Consider the following 22,461-nt stretch of genomic DNA (forward strand, 5'->3'; position numbering starts at 1 on the left):
AATGAGCTATGAACTCACTATGAACAATGGATGCCTCTTTTGGAGTGCCCTTAAATTTGAAAATGCCCATGATGCTTTATATGAGCTGATGCTGGGAGAGGGGTGAGATGGGGAAGCAGGGAGAGGAAAGGATAAAGTACTGCTGGAAATAGTAAGCAAATCAGGAAGCACATGTGGAAAGAGAAACCGAGTTATCGTTTCAGGTCAATAAGACAGGTAATCAACTTGAAATGTAGGTCTGTTTCTCTCTCCACTGATGCCACTTGATCTACTGAGTATTTCCAGCATTTTCACTTTCTACTTCATTGTTTGATCCCTCATTATTGTCTGGGATCTGTAGATTTCTGCTTTACAATTGGATAATCAGCTTTGGTGCCAGGTTTATGGATCTTGCAAAGATCAGGTCAGAGAGATGAGCCTGTTTGAGGAGCTGGATGAAATGAATGGCTGTGGAGTAAATGGCAATGGTTACTGTGGTTCTATTACCCATCAAGTATGACACACAAAAGTTAGAATAAAGTGACTAAAGATTGCAGGAAAAGATTTAAGATGACATGGTGGTGCAGCTGGATGGCACGGTGGTGCAGCATTAGAGTTGCTGCCTTACACCGTCAGAGCCTGGGCATGATCCTGACAACGGGTACTGTCTATACAGATTAGTACGTCCTCCCCGTGACCTGCGTGGGTTTCCTCTGGATGCGCCGGTTTCCTCCCACACTTCACGGACGTACAGGTTTGTAGGTTAATTGGCTTTGGTAAAATTGGAAATTGTCCCTCCTGTGTGTGTATGGTAGTATTAGAGTGTGGGGATCGCTGGTCAGCCTGGACTCAGTGGGCCGAAGGGCCTGTTTCTGTGCTGTATCTCTAAACTGAACTAAACTAAATGAGACTGAAAAAGGGTGGGTTTAGGATTATACAATGATTGTTCAGGAACTGTTGCAGCAATAGATTAAAACACTTAAGTCAGCAGCAATATACATTCTGCTTACAAGGTCCAGCTATTTGAGATTTATTTTCCAACTGCTCAATGTTGTCAAATAGACTTACCCTGAGGTTAGATCTTTGGAGCGTGCAGCTCAGATCATTCCTCTCATTAATAATATTGCTGGGAGTACAAAAATCTTACATCAGAAGGAAACTACACCACAAAAGAAAACATACCTCCTGTGAGCAAAAAAATCAATTTTAGTAATGACTAAATTCCATTCTATAAATAATATGGAAATTATCTTTTAATACTGAAAGGATAATTGTGATGGATATATTATCCAGGCGAGCGGGATCTAAATGTTAGCAGGAACTAAAAATATGTAAGAATCTAGATCATTATAGGTCCTGCATCAAATTCAGTGGTCACTTTTAACAAGCCAAGAATTCCACTTCTTTGAAACTTGCACAGGAGTTTGCAGCCACTGTTTCCCAAGAGATTATTCAAAAACCATTGTTGGATTGTAGTGTTTCTCTTTGTATCAGAGTCTTTTCTAAACTTGTAGTGATGGAACAACAACAAAGTAGATAAAGTTTCTTGAAAATTCCTGGTGAGAAGTTTCAACTCATTCTCAACAGTTATAGCACATTCTTCTCGGAAAGGGTGGTGAATGTCTGGAATTCATTACCCCAGAGGATTGTAGGAGTGAGATTATTGGGGTTACTTAAAGAAGAAGTGAATACATTGCTGAAAGATCAGGGAATAGAGGGCTGTGGGGAACTGGATATAGCATGAGTGGCAGTGCAGGACTGAGGAGCCAAACCACCTTCTCTTGCTCCAATGTACTTTAGAAACAAGGAACTTCAGAAGCTTGTTTACACAAAAAATACACAAAATGCTGGAGTAACTCTGTAGGTCAGGCTGCATCTCTGGAAATCATGGATATCACGGGCCAAAGCAGTGTCACAACCCAAAATGTCACTTACCCAGATGTGCTGGCTGACCTGCTCCAGCACCATGTGTCCTCCTATGTACTCAAGTGCTGATTAGGCAGGGACACCACAATGGTACCACAATAGTGCAATTGTCTCTGGCCCTGTCTGTACGGAGATTCGCATATTTTGCCTGTGGCAACATGGGTTTACCCATATGTTCCTTTGCCTTCCCACATCCCAAAGCCTTGCTCGTCATTAAGTAACTAGCGGCTACACATTATGCTTAGCGTAGTAGATGGCTGGCGTGTTAGTGGGGTTGAATAAGAGAAAACAAGTTGCTGGAATAATAGGTGGAATTTGCACGTTCTCCCTGTAACCGTGTAGGTTTCTACCTGGTTCTCTGGTTTTCTCCCATCTCCCAAAAGACGGTGCGGGTTTGTAGCTAATTTGCTTCTAATGTGTAGGGAGTGGTTGATAAAGTGGGATAACATGGAACTAGCATGAAGGATGATCGTTGGTCAGCAGGGACTCAGTTAGGCGAAGGACCTGCTTCTATGCTGTATCTTTAAACTAAACTAAACTAAGGTGGGGCAATGAGGTTGCTCTGTCAGCTGTCCAAGACTTAATGCCCAGAATGGCCTCCTTCAGTGTCCCGTGAATAACAAACAGTTCTAAAACAGTTATACTGAAGTGTCAAATGAAACCACCTCCTGCTTCAGGCTCATCTAAAATCAGAAAGGATTTCATGCAGAAGAAGTCCCAAACTCTCTAAATTAGATTTTTACAGTTGGGGATATATTGTCACAATATCATCAGTTTGACTTCAAACTGATTTGTATATGACATTGAAGAGATTTACAGGACATTTGGTCTGTTATAGTCAGCCATAAGTTATTTCAGCGGTTAATAATTCAGCAATGTTGTCAGCTAGCAAAAACAATCTTAAAATAACATTGTATTGTTTTCCCAGAATGGAACAGTGCGGTGTAAGAGGCTGATCTGTCCCCTTGAGAATTGTCCTCCAGGCAAAGCTCCCGTCTATGTGGAAGGCAAATGCTGTAAGGAATGCCAGCGTGAGTGTCTAATATATTCTACACTTAAGTACTGTTGGGAGTCCATTCATTTTATTTGAACTATTGAAACTCAACCTCTTCACTAAAAACAATTTAATTCCAAAAGAGTAAATTTTGATCTGATATTTAACCACGATAAACAGAGACAGTGTGCGGTGTGGAGGCATTGGAGTCTTGATGGTCAACTAGAATATTGCATCTTTTTTCATTTGCTGTCATTTTGACAAACTTCACGATCAGTTATGCACAAAGCAAGTTTGTGAGTTCTCAGATGAACATTCAGAATGGGAGTATGTAGGAAGGAACTCCAGATGCTGGTTTATATCGAAGATAGACACAAAATGTTGGACTAACTCATCATGACAGGCAGCATCTCTGGAGAGAAGGAAAGGGTGACGTTTCGGGTTAAGACAGAAAGGGAGTATGTGTGCTCATCAATTTTATTTTTTCTACTGATTACAAATGTATATTTTGTTTAAGAATGTACATAAGTAATCTTGAGACATATCCAGTTGATCTGGTTTCTATGTTGTTTTAAGGGGTCATTTGAGTTCCTGTAATTCTTTGAGTTACATCAGTGACTCTCCTCTTTGTGATTCATCAACAAACTGCAGCCTATTTTTTGTGGGGTAACAGAAGTCCCACTATTCTTAAAAATTACAAGAGATAAACAAAAATTATCTTTGTCCCTGTGACTAATTTGAGTCCTTATAGTTAGATTCTTGAAAAAAAAGATTGATATTGGCGATTCCAAAATGTTTTAAAGTTTTGAAAATACCTTTGGAATGTAGAAAATACAGCAGACAATTTGTGCGTAACAAGTTCCAGAAGATGTTCATTACGATAGATAAACCACAACCTTAATTTAGCCTGGTTAATGCATGGCTCGACAGCATGACTTTGAAATGGCCCAGAAGGGGCACAGATTAACAAACACACACTGCAATGGTTCAGGAGAGAAGCTCACAATGAGCTTCTCAAGGATAAATAAGGCAAGGATGTTATGTTGACTTTATCAATTAAGCCCCATCCGCTAAATGGATGAATGAATAATCTTTTAGCGATGTTCAGTGAGAGGTATATTTTGAGCAGAACTCAGTGGACATTGAAAAACAGTGCTTGAAATCTTTTGTATTCACCAAAGATGGTGCATTTGATGTTGCCAAAACCTCCTCTTTAACCTAGATTCCTTCCTCTGGCCTCACAATTTGTAACTTCTATCCTTATGTCACACTTTTAGTCTTTTCATCTCTGGACATTGTCCAACTATCCGCCTACCAACTTCACCTCTCTCCACTTGTCAGTTGCCACAACTTGTCCTGTCCGTCCTGTCTTCCAGCTTCCTCCCCCCCCCACCCCCTCCCCACCTGCAACCAGTCTGAATCATGTATCCACATTCTCCAGAGATGTTGTGAGTATGTGTATATGTACACACTGAGCTTTTATTTTCTCTCTCTCGTTTGTCATATCATACTATGTTTGCATATTCTGTTGCATTGCAGCAAGTAAGAATTTCATTGTTCTATCTGGGATATATGACAATAAAACACTCTTGACTCTCTTGACTCTTGCTTGAGCCGTTGAGTTATTCAAGAATTTTTTGTCTTTTTTAATATCAACAAATCTCCTGAACTGATTCCATCTTCATTGACGATGTGTCAATAATCCAACATTAGAAGGGGAAAAACAATTAAAGTGCGTGGAAAATTAAAATGTCATCAGGCAGTGCAATGTGTGGGATATAGGCAGGTTGGTTGATAGGAGTTTGAATATTGACTGCAACACTTGATAGTTCTTTGGCATTTATCATAGTCAGTGAGCTGCCATCCAGTATCATTCATTGTTACTGGAAAACTATTAAACCAGTGGAATTTGAAGTCTATCCTTCTGCTAAATAGAATATTGTGCTTGAGCTCACAATTTCCAGGCTCAGTTATATTTCTCAATTGACACAAGATTCTTTCAAAATTTGCAGGCGTTTGTGTAAATCTTTTCTGCTGCTCTCAAGCTCATTTCTCACTGGGCATATTTTCTCTGGATTGCTTATTCCTTGGTGATTTTTATTTTTGTTTATCATGAATTTTTCACCTTAACAGGTCCCTTAGCTGAACATTTAATGTGGAATAATAATTCTGAATCTTTTGATGAAATGAGTTTAGGTTCTTTTGCACTAAATAACTTCTGCACTCACATATGAGCTTGATACTTTTAGTTGGTAGTCTGCTACATTACTGAGCACTTGTACTGCAGACAAAGTCTGCCTGCACTGCAGATTCCACTTATTGCCACCTCAAAATTGCAATTGGGGTTCCTAATATATAATCTGATCCCATTTTGCAAATTACATGACTTTTTGGCTGATTTTCCAACAGCTAATCTAACAAATCCAGCCAGCAAATTGTGACCTAAATGCTAACATGATAGAGGCATAACTGACCCTATTTCCACCAAGCTGATAAAATGACTGTCAGCACAAGGAGGCACAGTGATAGAGCTGGCAGACGGCTGCCTCACAGTGCCAGAGACCCGGGTTCAATCCTGACACCAGGTGCTCTTTGTGTGCAATTTGCTCATTCTCTATGTGACAGCATGGGTTTCATCTGGGAGCTCCGGTTTCCTCCCACACCCCAAAGATGTGTGGGGTTGTAATTGGCCTCTGTCAATTGCCTCTAGTGTGCAGGGAGTGGATGTGAAAGTGGAATATCATACAACCAGTGTGAACGGCTGGCGTGAAATCAATGGACCGTTTCCATGCTGTATCTTTCAATCTATTTGTTTTAAAGGATGAAGGAAAGGTACCGTCCCACTGTTGGGGTTAGAGAGAACAATGGGACTGCTTGTTCTCTGGGGTAATCTTCATGTTTACAGTTTGGGTAGTGAATTGGCAGAGTGGATGGTCCATCTGCCTAACATCTTGCTAATTTATGTCCAACTGTAATCAAAAGGAAAAGCAAATCGAATACTGCAAGGGGTAGGCAATTTGCTCCACTGGTACACCACTCAGGCACCAAAGGGGAACATTGTCCCCAATGTGTTAAAAAGGAGATATGTTGGCATCAACTGGAAGAATTAAGAATAGCAAGTATTATAGAACATTCGGGCATTGTTGCACTACAGACTCAAGAAGCAACACACAGCAGTTCTTTATAGTTCATTAAGTTTACATGTTCAAGTTTCCACCCTCATAAAGATATCATGCAGGTTTGTTGACAAATTTTCTTTTAGACAGACAGACAGATAAAGAAGCCAGCCCTGCGGTCCATCGTATCCGTGCTGTCCTTCTTGCACATTTACATAAATCCCATGGTGGGTGAGGGTGTAGTGGACTTTAGACTTTGGAGATACAGCCCAGAAACTGAGATACCATACTGTTGTTCGCCGAGACCGCGCGGACCAGCAATTACCCCGTACGCTAGCACTATCCTACACACCAGGGGCAAATTACAATTCTACTGAAGCCATTTAACCTACGAAACTGTATGTCCTTGGAGTGCGGGACGAAAACCCACATGGTCACAGGGAAAACATACAAACTCTATGCAGACAGCACCCATAGTTAGGATTGAACCCGGATCTCTGGCGCTGTAAGGCAGCAACTCTACCACTGAGTCGCTGTGGTGCCCTATAGAAAAATTGATGGATGCTTGCGTGGGTGATAATTTGGAAGATAAGTGAATTTTGAGACTCATGGATGTGTAGTGATGTTTAGGTGGGAATGAGATCAGTGCTTTACTTGATTGGTGGTGCGTGGTGGGAGGAAGGTTGCATGAATAACATGAAAGTAGATGTGGTCACTCGAAGGATGAAAGTAATTGATGTACTTTACATACTGTTTAGCTTACATTAGAAAGACCAGGTTATCTCAGAAGTCCCCACAATGATCTCTCCCAGGACCATGAGGTCAACGTTCACCCACAATGCTCCACAGGAAGTGTTGCGTGGGAAATGACATCATCCCTAGGGGGAATCAATGCATCAGGTGCACAGAGGTGACTCAAGCTCAGAAGCGCCTGGACAAATTTCTGGAGTGATGATAAATGACCTTTAGACTTTAGACTTTAGAGATACAACATGGATACAGGCCCTTTGGCCCTCCAAGTCCGTGCCGACCAGTGATCACCACATACACTAGCACTATCCCAAAACAAGGTACAATTTACAGATGCCAATTAACCTATGAATCTGTATTTCCTTGGAGTGAGGGAGGAAACTGGATCTCCAGAGAAAACCTATGCGGTCTCAGGGAGAACGTACAAACTCCATATAGACAGCACCCGTAGTCAGGATTGAACCGGGATCTCTGTGATGCAGCAACACTACTGCTGCGCCACTGTGCTGCCCCTAGTAATGGTCATTATCTTATTTCATTCTGAAAGAAAAATGATTTTCTATTGCATAATGCTGAAACTTCCCGCAGCAAATGAGTAATTATTGAGTAAAAACCTCATTGGGTCAGGCAGCATCTGTGGAGGGAACGGACAGACAATGCTTTGGGCTGGGCCCCATATTCTAACTTATGGAGAATGAGGGAGCGGAAAAAGGAATCTAAGGATGGGCTAAAGCCTGGCAAGTGATAGGCGGATACAGGTGAGGGAGGTGATTGGCAGATGGGTGGTGCAAATGACAGAGGCTCGAGATAAAAATGTGACAAAATGTTGCTGAATATGGAAAAAAAGAGCAGGTGGAAATGTAAAGCCCGATGGAAGGATGTGGGTGGAATGGCAAAGGGTGAGAGGAAAGAGGAGCGGGACAAGTGAAAGGGAAATATGGGACTCGGGGATGGGAGATGAGCACACAGAGGATGGGAAAGGAGCAGGGTAACTAGGGTGGTGGAACATGGTGGGAGAAACGTGTGCACATTGGGTGCGCACCCAATAGATTCCCGCATCTACAGTTTCTTGTGTTTAGTGCTGTTTAGTTTAGAGATACAGCGTGGAAACAGGGCCTTCGGCACCAGTCCGCACCAACCAGCGATCACCCGTATACTAGTTCTATCCTACACAGCAGGGACAATTTACAGAAGCCAATTAACCTACAAACCTGCATGTCTTTGGAATGTAGGATGAAACCAGAGCACCTGGAGAAAGCCCATGTTACAGGGAGAACATGCAAATCGCATACGGACAGCACCCATATTCAGGATCGAACCGAGGGTCTTTGGCGCTGTAAGGCAGCAACTCTACCGCTGCGCCACTGTGCTGCCCAGTAATATCTCTAGTAATTATTGCTTATGCCATAAAAAAAGGTGCTTTGTACCTGTTTTAATATATTTTTGTACTGGCCACCTGGATTAATCACTAGAACTCCATGAGAAATCTAAAAAGCATTTGGGTGGACATTGAATGGATGGTGATGTCAAACAGGAGGAATTAATCCACAGAAATGTCCACCACATCAGTTTTATCAAGATGAAGTGCCACTGCTTTGCTGTCTTTCGGTTTCAAACAGGTTCTTCATTGTTGAGTTGGTAAAACATAATTTTTAATGTTTAACAATTAGATTTAGAAGTATAAAGAAATGCCCAATATTGAAAGCTGAAAGCTTGCCTTGATACAATGCATAGATTTGAGTTGGTGAAAGTCTGGTTATTACAGAGTGCATAATACCGTGGATTTTTACCATGGTCACAAAGCTATATTTGCTCTGTAAATGAGAATTAAAAATTAAAAATCTGAAGAAGGGTCCAAAATCGAGAGTTGTCTGTCAATTTCTCACCACAGATGCTGCCTGACCTGTTGAGTTCCCCAGCTGTTAGTCTTTTCCTCAAGATTCTAACACCTGCAGTCTCTGTCTCCCACTAAAAGTTTGAAGATGTAGAACATCTGAAACAAGAATAGAAAATTGTGGAAACAGCAGGTCAGGATTAAGTTCCTGAAAAAGTTAACATTGTTTCTGTATCCACAGATGCTGCAATGACCTGTTGAGTCTTTTCAGCATTTTTTTTTTTTTTTTTTTGCTGTACACCCATCGGAGAGTGGAGATTAAATAGCCTTATGTGCCTTTAGAGATACAGCATAGAAATAGGCCCTTCAACCCATGATTGAATGGCTGGGTAGGACTAGACTTGACGGGCTGAATGGCTTAATTCTGCTCCTATCACTTATGATCTTATGATCTTATGACCCACCATGCCGACCATTGGTCATCCGTTCACATTAGTTCTATGTCATCGCGCTTTTACTTCCACTCCCTACACACTCAGGGCAATCATTGCAGCCAATTAACTTAGAAAATTGCATGTCTTTGGGATGTAGGAGGAAACCGGAGCTACTGGAAGAAACCCATGCGGTCACAGGGAGAAAGTGCAAACTTCACACAGTTAACACCCGAGGTCAGGATTGAACCCAGGTTTCTGATGCTGTGCAACAGCAGCTCTACCAGATGCACCACTGTGCTGTTCTAAGTCCCAGAATAAAATGCAAGACAGTGACATTTTCAATTACTGGCAGTCATTTTTGCATTGTAGGTAAAAGTTTTTTTTTAGTTTTCATATTTATTTTATTAGAAGCAATTGTACAAGGAGAAAGTAATCGACATAACAATTATACAATTTTCGTACAGCTTCCGTGTTAACATTTTATAAACTAATAAGTAAATTGGCAAAAAGAAAAAAGGAAAGAAGGGAAAGGAAGAAGAAAGGAAAAAGAAAAGAAAGCATTTCTAAAAAGATACGAAAAATAAAATAGAAAAACCCCTGAACTAACGATGAAGTGAAAAAATAGCGGAGATATATCCCATTACCTTTCCCTACACCCGCTCACCCGACCCTAACGTCGGTTTTGACATTGTAGGTAAAAGTTGAGAGGTTTTCTCTAGGTTTCAAGGTTTGAACACGTAGTAATAAGTTGTAAAGACAAGGAACTGCAGATGCTGAAATCTTGAGCAAAACACAAATCGCTGGAGGAATTCTGCGGGTCAGGTAGCATCTGTGAAGAGAATGGACAGGCTATATGTTAAGTCTGTAACTGGGCCACAACCTGAAACGTTGCCTATCCATTCCCTCCACAGATGCTGTCTGACTCATTGAATCTCTCCAGCACTTTGTGTTTTGCTCAAAAATAAACTGTATTTTGTTTCTCTTTATTCTAAAAATTATTTTAATTTCAGTTTTTATCATATTTTTTGATAAAATTTCACAAGGTCAGACAAATTGGAAGCTCTGGGTCAAGAGAGCAGAGAATGGCTGTACTATAGAGTGTCCAGCACCTTCAGATGCAGAAGGAAACTTTGAATCAATTACTTTGCAGTGGGAAAATACTTGTGTTGGTCGTATATTGGATGGAAACGACATATAACATTATTTGTTATTTTCACTTTCATTATTTAGAAATAGCATTTGCTTAGTTGAACAAATAAGCATTAATTTGAAATATTGTGTTTTTATTATCAGCTGTATGTGTCCTTGGCAACAAATTCTACTATAATGGGCAAAGTATGGCAGAGTGGAAAACATCAGGAGTGTGCTATCTATTGGAGTGTAAGGTAGGGACTTACTTAATGTCATATTGTCCCCATTTTTCTGACTGATGACTTTATAACGTAAAGTCAAATCTATGCTTTATTCTCGTTTGCAAATGATTACTTTTCCTTACTGAGATGACTGGACTCAAGAGTAGAAAGTTCTTGGTGCCACGCAGTAAACAGGTGATACAAATGTGGCTGTGCTTTCACAGTTTATTATAATCATCATCAGTGCAGCTAAGTTTCAGAAGCACAATGCAGTGTGTTTACTTCATACTGCTGAGGTTGGCTTCTACATGTTTTGAAGACAAAATAATTGAATTTCAGAAGCAGAATTCAATGTGTTTGCACCATTACACGGTGTGCTTAATGCATGGGTGAGTTCCTACAATTTATTTCACATTATGTTTCAGGATTATCATCTTTTGTGAAGCTGATTGTGTTCAGTCCTGCCGAGGAGTCCTAGACTGCACTGTTTTTATTTAACCAAATAAAACCAAAGCAAAGATAGAATAGGATGGGGAAGGAGGTGGTGTGGGAAGTGGGGAGGGAATGGGGGTGGAGGTAGAGGGGAAGAGGCAGTGGGGGAGGGAGGGGAGGGGAGGGGAAGGTAGAAACTGGATTGGGTTTCCAATGACCAATCTACCAATCTAATGCTGCAGCCAAACAAATATCGATCAAACATAACCATCAGTGTAAATGAGAAATGGTTCATTAATGTGTTAGATGTCAAATGTTTTCTGCTTCAGTCAGATGAATACACAAATGCAATATAAAAAATTCAGTGATGACCACAAGGGTTATATGATAGTCTCTGTTGATTACACAGATTACATTGTATGATTTGTGCAAATGTCCAGTACTTGGTGTCAAAATGTCCAATGCAATCCAAATGCATTAAATAATTCACTTAAGCTAGCAATTAATATTATTTTTGAACAATATTTGGTGTAACAATGCTTCTACTATAAAGTCCTCATTTCTGTTGCAGCATGTGTGAAGTTATTTAGCAGAGTACTTTAATATATATATTTTTTTTTAATTATTCACTTCAAATTTCTCAAACTCTATCACTAACATGGAAGTCTTAAGGGAGCAGATTGGAAATCAGAGTTAATTTGATTCTAAAATTGCAGCACTTTGTGCAGGACACACCAACCAGGATGTCCTACCAGACAGGCAGGATTTTTACTAGTTGTGGGAAGATTAGCCACTCTCTCAGTTTGCACTTAAAAAAAAATGTGTAGAAATGTGCTCCATGGGAAGGAAAGTAGGAAACACGGGCAATTAAAAAGATCCAAGCTTTCGTTCTACATGCAGCATCATGAATATTATGCTGTAATTATGTTTTTTTAAATGATGATCTTTAATCAGCTCCAGTGACAGACCAGTGCATTTCCTGATTAATTCAAAGGATGTGAATGTTGCCGGAGAGGCCAGAATTTATTATCCATTCCTAATTATCCCCTGAACTGAGCAGAATCTCAGACCATTCCAGAGATTAGTTATGAGCCAACCATATTGTGGAGATCCTAAATTCACAGAGGCCAGACCAGGTAAGGGCGGCAGGGTTCCTTTCCCGAAGAACATTGGCAAACCATTGATATTTTAAAAATTAGGTTCCAATTGGGTTCCTGCTTTGTTTAATTAGTAAAATTTAAATTCTCAGCTGCCAGACAGAATTCAGATTAATAGTCCAGTCCTCTGCATGCTAGTTCACTGTTTAACTATTGCAGAAGCACCTCTGATGTTAGTGTAAAAAAGCAACATATTAGTTGTCTCCTAACATTTAATGTGTGATCTTTCTATCCTCTCAACCAGAGAGATAAGAATGAAAGGGAGTAAAGGAGGGGGATAAATTGAGACGAATACCAAAACGTTAATGAATTTCTCCCTGTATTGTAACTTCTTCCTCAGCATTTAGCAGCAAATATATCCTTAACTACATTGCACACTGACTCGATATCTCATTTAAACTTTTGCTTATTATTTAAAACAGTAGTACCAAGCAAGGCGCTGTACTTTTCCTGAACTATAAGTAGGAGCAATATTTTGTTACGTTGCCCTTTCACAAGAATTTAGTGGAATTTTGAGGACCTGGCAATAAAAAGTGAATATTTCCAGCCGGTTGTCTGGATGAGGAAAAAGAGGCTTTGCGGATTAATTGTCCAAATAGAAATTATCAAAGTCTGATAGGAATGAAAATGGCCCTTTTTTTAAAATCAAGGTCCATAGTACCTAATATGTATCTAGTTGTTCAAAAAAAAATCTTAATATAATTGCAGCCCCCATTCATTGAACAATGCTATCTTGCTGGTAGGGACTTATTCCATTTTACTTCCAAATGAAATGCAACTTGTGCCCAATGCACGATTGTGACTTTTCAACTCAGATAAGTAGGTATTTTCGGAGTAAAGCAACAGTGGGAACAGTGAGTTGAAACACCATTGATGGTTTGATGATGAAGCATACAATAATTTTCCTACAGAATTGGGAAATGTAGACGATTTCAGCTTTGATTGCTTCAGATAAGAGCATTGTTTGGGGCTTGTGTTTTGCTTCACAATTTGGGATCTATTAATGTCACTTATTGCATTTTGTTAGCGTGGGTATGAGATATGGAGATGATGTAGATGGAAGTGGCAGAGGGGAGTGTTGTAAAACTGATGTCCGATACTCTAGAAGGTATTTAGATTTGAGAGTTGGATGTCTTTTTAAAATCCACAATTGTAATAAAATCCTTTTTCTGTTCAAAAGTTAAATGATTTTCTTTCATAATAAAACTAATGTATTGAATCTCTCTCTATAATAGTATACACTTGCTGTAAAGAGTAATGATTTTTTTTAAAAAACACAGTCCTTGAAGGACAAAGTGATGTTTATTAAGTGAGAGTATGTAACATTTTCTCCATTATTTGACAGGAAAAATCCATGCAGCGTATTTCATATCCAAGCTGTCCATTGTTGCCTTGTTCACCTTCGAACCAAATTTCGTTAACAGACAGCTGCTGCAAAGTTTGCAGAGGTAACGGCCACAGAACTTAAGTCAAATTCTGACTCAAGATTGCTGCTCCACAATAATCAAATCTTTGCATTCAAAAATTTCAGATAAGTTTCAGAAATGTCTAATATGAAAAAAAACACTTATACAATATGAATATTTTATTTGTTATACACGAGATAGACACAAAAAGCTGGAGTAACTCAGTAGGTCAGGCAGCATCTCTGGAGAAAAGGAATAGGTGATGTTTCGGGTTGATGCCCTTCTTCAGACTAAAAGTCACGTGGATAGGGAAACGTACAGAACATGTACAGAACAAATCAGAGCCGGCACCTATGACCAAGGAAAGGTGGAGCCCACAATAGTTAATTCTTGGCTGTGGATGACGTGCTCTTCCAATTTGCGGTGGGAGTCACTCTGGCCATGGAGGAGGCCCAGGACAAAAAGGTTGGATTCAGAATGGGAGGGGGAGTTGAAGTGCTGAGCCACCGGGAGATCAGGTTGGTTAGTGCGAACCGAGCGGAGGTGTTGGGCGAAGCGATCGCCAAGCCTACGCTTGGTCTCACTGATGTAGAGCAGTTGACATCTAGAGCAGTGGATGCAATAGATGAGGTTGGAGGAGGTGCAGGTGAACCTCTACCTCACCTGGAAAGACTGATTGGGTCCTTGGATGGAGTCAACGGGGGAGGTAAAGCGACAAGTGTAGCATTTCCTGCGGTTGCAAGGAAAGTACCAGGGGAGGGGGTGGTTTGGGTGGGAAGAGACAAATTAACCAGGGAGTTACGGAGGGAGTGGTCTCTGCAGAAAGCCGAAAGGCGAGGAGATGGGAAGATGTGGTCAGTGGTGGGATCACGTTGGAGGTGGCGAAAATGTCGGAGGATATTCTCCCTCCTTCACATCCCCCTCCCCAGCGCTCCCACAGCCCACTGTCTCCGCGTCTTCCTTACTTCTTCCTGCCCCTCCCCCCCACCACATCAGTCTGAAGCAGGGTCTCAACCCGAACCGTCACCTATTCCTTCGCTCCATAGATGCTGCCTCACCCGCTGAATTTTTCCAGCATTTTTGTCTACCTTCGATTTTTCCAGCATCTGTAGTTCTTTCTTAAACACTTACAACAAACTGAGTTTGGTTAAAGGCAGAGTGATACAAATGATCCTGTAATTTGTGAAGGTACATAACCATTGGAGCATTTGATTTAGCAAATTACTAGACATTAAACTATTAGTTTCATGACTACAAAATTCCATGACGTTTCAGGCCCATTATTCCTGAATAATAGAAATATATAATTGGGAAAATGATGAAATAATTGAAGGGAACTGGTTGGCAGATTTTCCCTCCCATTTTTCCTAGACTGTGCTATCTTGTAAGGAAAGGTCAGATTCTCCTCAATTACTGGATTCCTGTTTTGACAGTGAGGCGGAATCTTTGTCGCTATTATTCCCAGCTAAATTTGTTACTGTCAGTCGCTGACAGGCTCTCTCTGTAAATTGGTTTCACTCGGAAGAACCTCCATGGAATAAGACTACAAATAAATAGATTTAATAACAGGCCAATAAAGCTTATAGCCAACTGGAACCCTATTTTAAGCTACACCAGTGTTTACCCAGGGATGTGACCTGATGAATTTTTCACTCCTTGGTGCATGGATTAGATTACAGTAACTAATGGATCAAGGTACCATGGGCAAGCAGGATAATTAGTGTACCAAACTACTCAGCAGAATTGTACATACCAAAAGCAGACTGAATGAAGCTGCCTATCAAGTGAGGTGTTCAGTATTTAGACGTTTTCTTTAAGGAAGATTCTCAGGAAGACTCTAATGAGATTACAACTGGAGCTTACTTAGCAAAAGCACTCCTTTAATTTATTCCTTCTCTTTCTAGGCTACGACTTCTGTGCCGAGAGCTCCGAATGCATTGAGAATTCTGAATGTGTCAACTTGGAAGCCGGTACAACCTGCAGATGTAAATCTGGCTTCACGTCTCTCCGTGATGATGAAGCCTACTGTGAAGGTTAGTGTTTCACAACAATGCGTCTAGTCCATGCTCACCATCATCATTAGTAATTACAGGAAAGAAATGTAGCAGACTAAGTCGTGGTCTATTCTGCCCCTTTGGACTACTCTGCCATTTAATTAGATCCCAGCTGATTTGCGTTACAACAATATCTTTTGGTGTCCTTTGCTACCTACATTGTACAATTTATACCTTATCTAATAAAATTCTACTGCTCTTTGTTACGCATCGACTGTTTCAAAATCTAGAATCTTTAGCAAACAGATTTGCAAGTTCCTACCTTTGTATATATTTCAACTTGCAATGTTAACTCTTTTTTTCTCTGGGTGCTGCCTGGTCTGCTGTTTACAGCATTTTCAATTTTACATTTCAACTTTCCAACATCAGTTTTTTTCCCAATTTTCCAGGCATTTATGCTCCTATGTGGTTGCAAATAATATAATTTATGTCCCATGTGCAAATTTTACATTTGCAGATGGATTATAAGCTTAATGTTATGCGTATAGGGACACATTTTAACCTTGAAGTTGAAAGATAAAACTAGTGCTGCATATTGGGTTCCTTTGATGGAAACAATGTGATTTTCATTCCCATTCATGTTTCTGCAAATGGAAATCAAACCATTTCATGCCTAAGTGAGAAGTTGAATAGCTAATGTGTTACTACAGAATTGACTTTGAATTTGCAATTTGAATGATAATGAGCTGTTCACATTTACAGTCACAGCTTTATAAAACTGACAGCACTTCTCGTGTTCATACATGTGCAATTTCACATGGATATCCAGAAGTCACTGTCAGTGCTCCTTAACATGTTGAGCTGCTGTTATCTCCACTGAGGCAATTTTAACACTGATTTGGCATTAACTTCATCCTTGAACAAGCTATTCTACCATTAAAAATGTTACGCCTTTTTGAATGTTTAAGCAAAGTTATACCAGCGAAGAATCAGGATAAGGAACCGAGTTGTTGCCTGGACTGGTGGGCTCACGATACATGAAGAAATTGGATTGGCTGTGACTGTTTAACCCATCACGAAGGAGGCTTAGGGATGAACCTTGCGATACAATAGAACTTTATACTATTCGATATAACTAATAGAGGTTTATCAAATTATGAGTGGGACTGTCACAGTCTTTTTCCCTGACTCCAGAGGCACAGGTTTAAGGTGAGAGGGGAAATATTTAAAGTGGACTGGAGGGGCTAGTTTTCACACAAAGGATGGAATGTATCTAGAACGAATTGCCAGAGTAGATGGTAGAGACAGGTTTAGAAACAAGATTTAAAAAAACATATGGATAGGCACACGTACAGGAAGGTACTTTGCGGATTCAGGGATATGTGCCAAACACAGCAAATTAGATTAGCTTAGATAGGCATCTTGGTTGGCATGGATGTCAAGGATGGATGTTGAGCCAAAATGAAAGTGGCAATTGGATGTTGGATTTCTGTGCGAGGTAACTGTGACTCTTTCTGACCAGGAAAATTATGTTCATGTGTGTGTAGACTTTAATCCTTCAGAATAATTATTTCAAAATACCATGATATTAATTTTTCATATAATATTTAAACATTCTACCACATTTTTAATACCTTAATCCTTATTTCATATTGTGAGAGGCTGAAAAATGTTGAGAAGCTGGAGGTTTTTAAATAAAAGAAAATTATGGAATTGCTTCAGTCAGAAATTTGGAGGGAGAACTAGAGTTAAAGTACCAGGTCGATATAATTCCATTTGTTTTTTATGGCTGGTCTGTCTTTGATGAATTTCCTAAATAAGCATTTGATCCATTAAAGTTTGCACTTAGATTTTACTATAATGTTTTGGAAGGGGCAAGAGTGAAAAAGTTTGGAGGAAACTGTTGAAAGTTTATAAGATCTGACATAATACAAAATGAATGGGTTTTAAGTTTGTTACAATTAGCTTTATTCTAGAAGTAAATCATTGTGGCATACTGTAACTGGGGTGGCACAGTGGCTGCTGCCTTACAGCGCCAGAGACCTAGGTTTGATCCTGGCTATTGGTGCTGTCTGTACAGAGTTTGCACGTTCTCCCTGTGACCATGTGGGTTTTTCTCCAACACTCCAAAGACCTACTGGTTTGAGGGCTTTAGTAAAATTATAAATTGTCCTTAGTGTGTAGGACAGTGCAGTGCACCAGGTGATTGCTGGTCAGTGTGCACTCTTTGGGACGAAAGGGCTGTTTCCACATTGTATCTCTAAACTAATCTCCTTAAACTGCATCAATTCTGGTTGTTATATTTAATGCATTCAAGGAACAGCAGATGCTGATTTTAAAAAAACAACATAAAGTGCTGGAGTAATCCAGCAGGTTTGGCTGCATCTCTGGAGAACATGAGTAAGTGATGTTTCAGGACAGTTTGAAAAAAGATCCCAACCTGAAACGTCACCTATCCATGTCCTCCAGGGGTGCTGCTTGACCTGCTGCGTTACTCCAGCACTTTGTGGGTTTTTTTGTTAACCAACATCTGCTGTTCTTTGTGCCTGTAACATTGTGCCTGTGTTAAATGTTCAGCTGTTATAATAGTCAGATCTGCATTAAGTAATTGACTGGGGTTCTGTTTCATATTGTAATTATTTTGAATATGGCTCTGTGGTTTGCTGTTTTGATGTGCCATGAATGATACACAATGTCTTTCCAAAGCCCACTTTGGTGATAGTTTTCCGGTGATAGGGGAGAGTTACTGAAGGGAGTTGATATGTTGTTTGATACGATAGAACTTTATTTGTCCCAGGAGGGAAATTGATCTGCAAATCGAAACAAAACACAACAAGATCCATGAAACATGAAATTAAAGTGACGAGTGGTAATGATTTGGGATGTGCAAAGATTGGTGAGGGGGGGGAGGGTGGTGTAGATGGGGAGTCAGTCTACCCCATGACAGAAGGGGGTGGAGTTGTATAGTTTGATAGCCACAGGGAAAAAGGATCTCCTGTGGCATTCTGTACTGCATCTTGGTGGAACCAAGATGAAGGAAGGGAGCAGCATGAGATTGAGCTAATTCTTGTGTCTAGTGTCAAGCTGAAGAGTGTGTTTAATTCCTGTAATGAATGACTTAATTGGCTCATGGTTCAGCAAAGGCTTGTTTTGAGAGCCTTTACCTAATCTCTAGAATTCCAGGTGAACTCTTCGCTTCCAACTCTGTCATTTTGTGCATCACCTATTACATTTCACCCACCACTGCCAAAGTCTGGAAACAAACCCCAAACATTTCCACCTCCTTCTCTTCCCTACGGCTCTCTTCGTCAACATGGAAAATCTTGTCAGTCTAAAGGAGGGTCCCAAACCGAAACGTCACCGATTCCTGTTCTCTATAGATGCTGCCCAATCTGCAGAATTACTCTAGCACTTAATCACAGAGTTACTCTAGCATTTGTTAAGTAGCATCTGCAGTTCTTTGTATTTCCTTAGTCAACACATGTTCATCTTATCTAATAGTTTCTTCTTTTACACATTGTCAAATTTTATTCAGAAACAATTCTGCAAAATCACTTTTGGACCTGCTACAACAGGTAATTACTGGGGTAAGAGGAACTAGAGAGCAAACAATGACTCAAATGCCAGACTATGTAAAGTTTCTCACTGTAACTATACATAATGAAAGACTCACCTTATGATTCATTTAATGGCTTTACAATTTTCCATCCGTTTAAATAAATAGCAAGAAAATGTTGGGCTCGTGATGTGGTCTCGACCCTCAATGGATGGACTTAAAGCTTCTTCCAAAAGTCAGCCGTCTTGATAAAGGGCACATGTGAAAAGATGTGGAAGGGGAGATCGGGGTAGATAAGGTTTTATTAGCAATCTCAAAGATAGACAAAAGTAATATTGTACAAATCAAATCATTAAAATTAAGAATTTCCAACAAACTGCAAGGAGTTGATCAGTTGTTCAATGGATAGGTAGTCACAAACTGCTGGAGTAACTCAGCGGGACAGCAGCATCTCTGGAGAGAAGGAATGGGTGACGTTTCGGGTCCAGATCCTTCTGCAGACTGATGTCAGGGGAGTGGGTGGCTCAGAGATAAAATGTGGTTGGAGACAGTAAGACTGGTGGGAGAACTGGGAAGGGGGAGGGGATGGAGAGAGAGGGAAAGCAAGGGCTACTTGAAGTTAGAGAAGTCAATGTTCATACCGCTGGGGTGTAATCTACCTGTGAAATATGCGGTGCTGCTCCTTCAACTTGCACGGGCTTCACTCTGACAATGGAGGAGATCCAGGACAGAAAGGTCAGTGTGGGAAGATCAGGTAGATTTAGGCGGACCGAGCGGAGGTGTGCAGCAAAACAATCAGCGAGCCTGCGCTTGGTCTCGCCGATATACAAGTCCACACCTGGAACAGCGGATACAATAGATGAGATTGGAGGAGGTGCAAGTTAACCTCTGCCTCACCTGAAAACACTGTTGAGTTCCTTGGACGGAGTCGAGGGGCGAGGTATAGGGACATCTCCTGCGGTTGCAGGGGAAAGTACCTGGGGAGGGGGTGGTTCGGGTGGGAAGGGACGAGTTGACCAGGGAGTTGAGGAGGGAACGGTCCTTGTCGAAAGCAGAACCTGGATTTATAAATAGTACAGGCACAAAGAGGTTGCGTGAGTCAATTATGTAAATAAAGAATAGCTGGAACTCATGAATCATGAGTCATGAATACAACATCCTATCGTTTGTGCATGAGCTTAACTTCTGAATGAATTTACTGTTCTGTACGTTTCATTGTGGAACCCTACGCACAGCTGACTAATAACTTAGCATTTGGGAAAGAATATTGTTACACAGAAGTGGAGAAATCCTGTGAGGCATTTAATGAGTAGCAATACCGTGGAATAGAAACTGGGACAAAAGGTCATCGTGGAGATATGATAATCTACTTTGCTCAGTACACAGAAAATTCATTATTAGATTGTAACGATGCTGGTGAACATCAGGAAAACATAGAGGATTCTGTCCGCATATAGTTTGGCACTGACCTCTACAGTGAAAGCAGCAGTGGTCTTTAACATTATCCTTGGAAATCACTGGGTGATTTGCTTTCTGTTTCTGCAATGTATCTCAAAGAAAATAAATCTACCTCACTGAGCAGTACTGCTTATGAGGCCTGTGTGAAAATAAAAAGGGGAATCTGCAGATTATTACCATCCTAATAATAAAGATCAGTGGGGAGTAAGCACATCGCCAGTCATTTTTTATGATCTGAATTATTTCATTCACCTGCAGTTGTATGGTTGAGCCTGTCATTAACTGCAATCGATATGCAACATTAATATAATATCCACTCATATGCGCAAAATAGTGCAACACCAACACAGATATTATTTAAAAGTTTAAATATGACACATATTACGAATGCTTCAAATGGGATAACATTCCAGGAGCTTCTACTACTCAATAAACTGGTTTGGTAAATGCATTATTCATTGCTTGATCTATAGAAGATGACTGAGAATAGCATGGTCAAAACACAAAGTGGTGGAGGAACTCTGCGGGCCATGCAGCATCTGCGGAGAGAATGGACAGGCGACGGGGTTCCTGCTGGAAAAGTTACCTCCCCATTCTCTCTCCAGACGCTGCCTGACATGCTGAGTTTCACTGGTGCTTTGTGTTTTGCTCAATATTTTAGCATCTGCAGTTCCCAGTGTCACTAGAATAGTTTGGTCATGGCTGTCATGTGAAAAGAAGGAACACAATGTCAGATGTGGGTTGAGGTCATGATTGTTTACATTTTCTCATTTTCTGAATTTGACTTTGATGGTTGCTTTCAGCAGAATAAAGGAGCCCCATCTCACAGCTTTCTGTTTGATTATAGACTTGAGTGTTGTTTTGTACTCATTCTTTTAAATGGCACACAGAAGGGTTGAAGTGAATAGTCTGTTTTTAAGCATAATGCTATGAAGTCATAGTTTAATACTAATACAGGATAAAAACTGAGATTGCAACATCACACGGCACGGTAGCACAACGGTAGAGTTGCTGCCTTATGAGCACTGGTGAATCTGGTTTGATCCTGACTACGGGCGCTGTATGTACAGAGTTGTACATTCTCCCCTGCGACCGTGTGGGTTTTTACTGGGTGCTCTGGTTTCTGTCCACATTCCAATTATGTACAGGTTTGTAGGTTAATTGGCTTCAGTAAAAATTGTAAATTGTTCCTAGTGCATAGGATAATGCTAGTGTACAGGGATTGTTGGTCGGCGTGGACTGTTTCCGCACTGTATCACTAAACTAAACTGAACTAAATCAGATTTAAGAAGGATTAGTATATAACGTTTATTGCAAGTTTTAACATGGATAACACCACAGATTAATGAGCCATATTACTTGCATTCAGCGGGACGTTTGAGGCTATCTGTGTACTAGGTAGAATTTATTCATGAGCATGATTTCTATAGTTCAATATCTTTAAATCTTCTAAGGGAATTAATCTATACGGAAACAATGACCACAATGTGGTTGAATTTCATATTTGATTTATAAGGGAGATGGGAGAGTAATGAAGGTCTAAAGTTTGAGAAAGAATGCTTTGATGGGATGAGAAATGATTAAACTGCCACAAAATGGGATGAACTATAAAAACTTCCAGAACATTTTTGATAAGGCTCTGTGGAATTGATTAAAAAATGAGAGCCTATAGAATTAATTAGAACCTTGTGATATTCTGTAATAATTGGTTGAGGACAAGGTAACGTTGGTAAAGTAAAGGTAAGATGTCACAAACGTGCAAAGGGTCTGTGTCTTTCATGATATGTATTTCATGTTAGTTGGGAAGAAATGAGAGAATGTAGAAACAAAGAACTGCAGATGCTGGAGTATACCAAAGAGAGACACAAAGTGCTGGAGTAACTCAGTGGGTCAGGCAGCATCTCTGGAGAAAAAGGATGGGCGACATTTTCGGTGGGACCTTTGTTCCGAAATGACACCCATCCCTTTTCCCCAGAGATGCTGCCAGATCCACAGAGTTACTCCAACACTTTCTGGCTCTCTTTGGGAAGGAATGGTGCTTGATTGAGAAACAGCCAAAGAGATCGGATTCAG

General features: G+C 40.4%; 1 protein-coding gene across 1 annotated transcript in view; it reads left to right on the plus strand.

Annotated features, from left to right (window-relative positions):
* LOC129706413 (protein kinase C-binding protein NELL2-like) overlaps positions 1-22,461 on the plus strand; it is a 229,900-nt gene that overhangs the window by 78,533 nt on the left and 128,906 nt on the right. The window contains exons 9-12 of the mRNA XM_055650706.1: positions 2,834-2,936; positions 10,327-10,418; positions 13,320-13,422; positions 15,285-15,413. Coding sequence (XP_055506681.1) covers positions 2,834-2,936; positions 10,327-10,418; positions 13,320-13,422; positions 15,285-15,413 — 427 coding nt within the window. The remainder of the gene's footprint in view (positions 1-2,833; positions 2,937-10,326; positions 10,419-13,319; positions 13,423-15,284; positions 15,414-22,461) is intronic.

Source organism: Leucoraja erinacea, chromosome 19, assembly GCF_028641065.1.
Source record: "Leucoraja erinacea ecotype New England chromosome 19, Leri_hhj_1, whole genome shotgun sequence".
In the NCBI taxonomy this organism is placed as follows: domain Eukaryota; kingdom Metazoa; phylum Chordata; class Chondrichthyes; order Rajiformes; family Rajidae; genus Leucoraja; species Leucoraja erinaceus.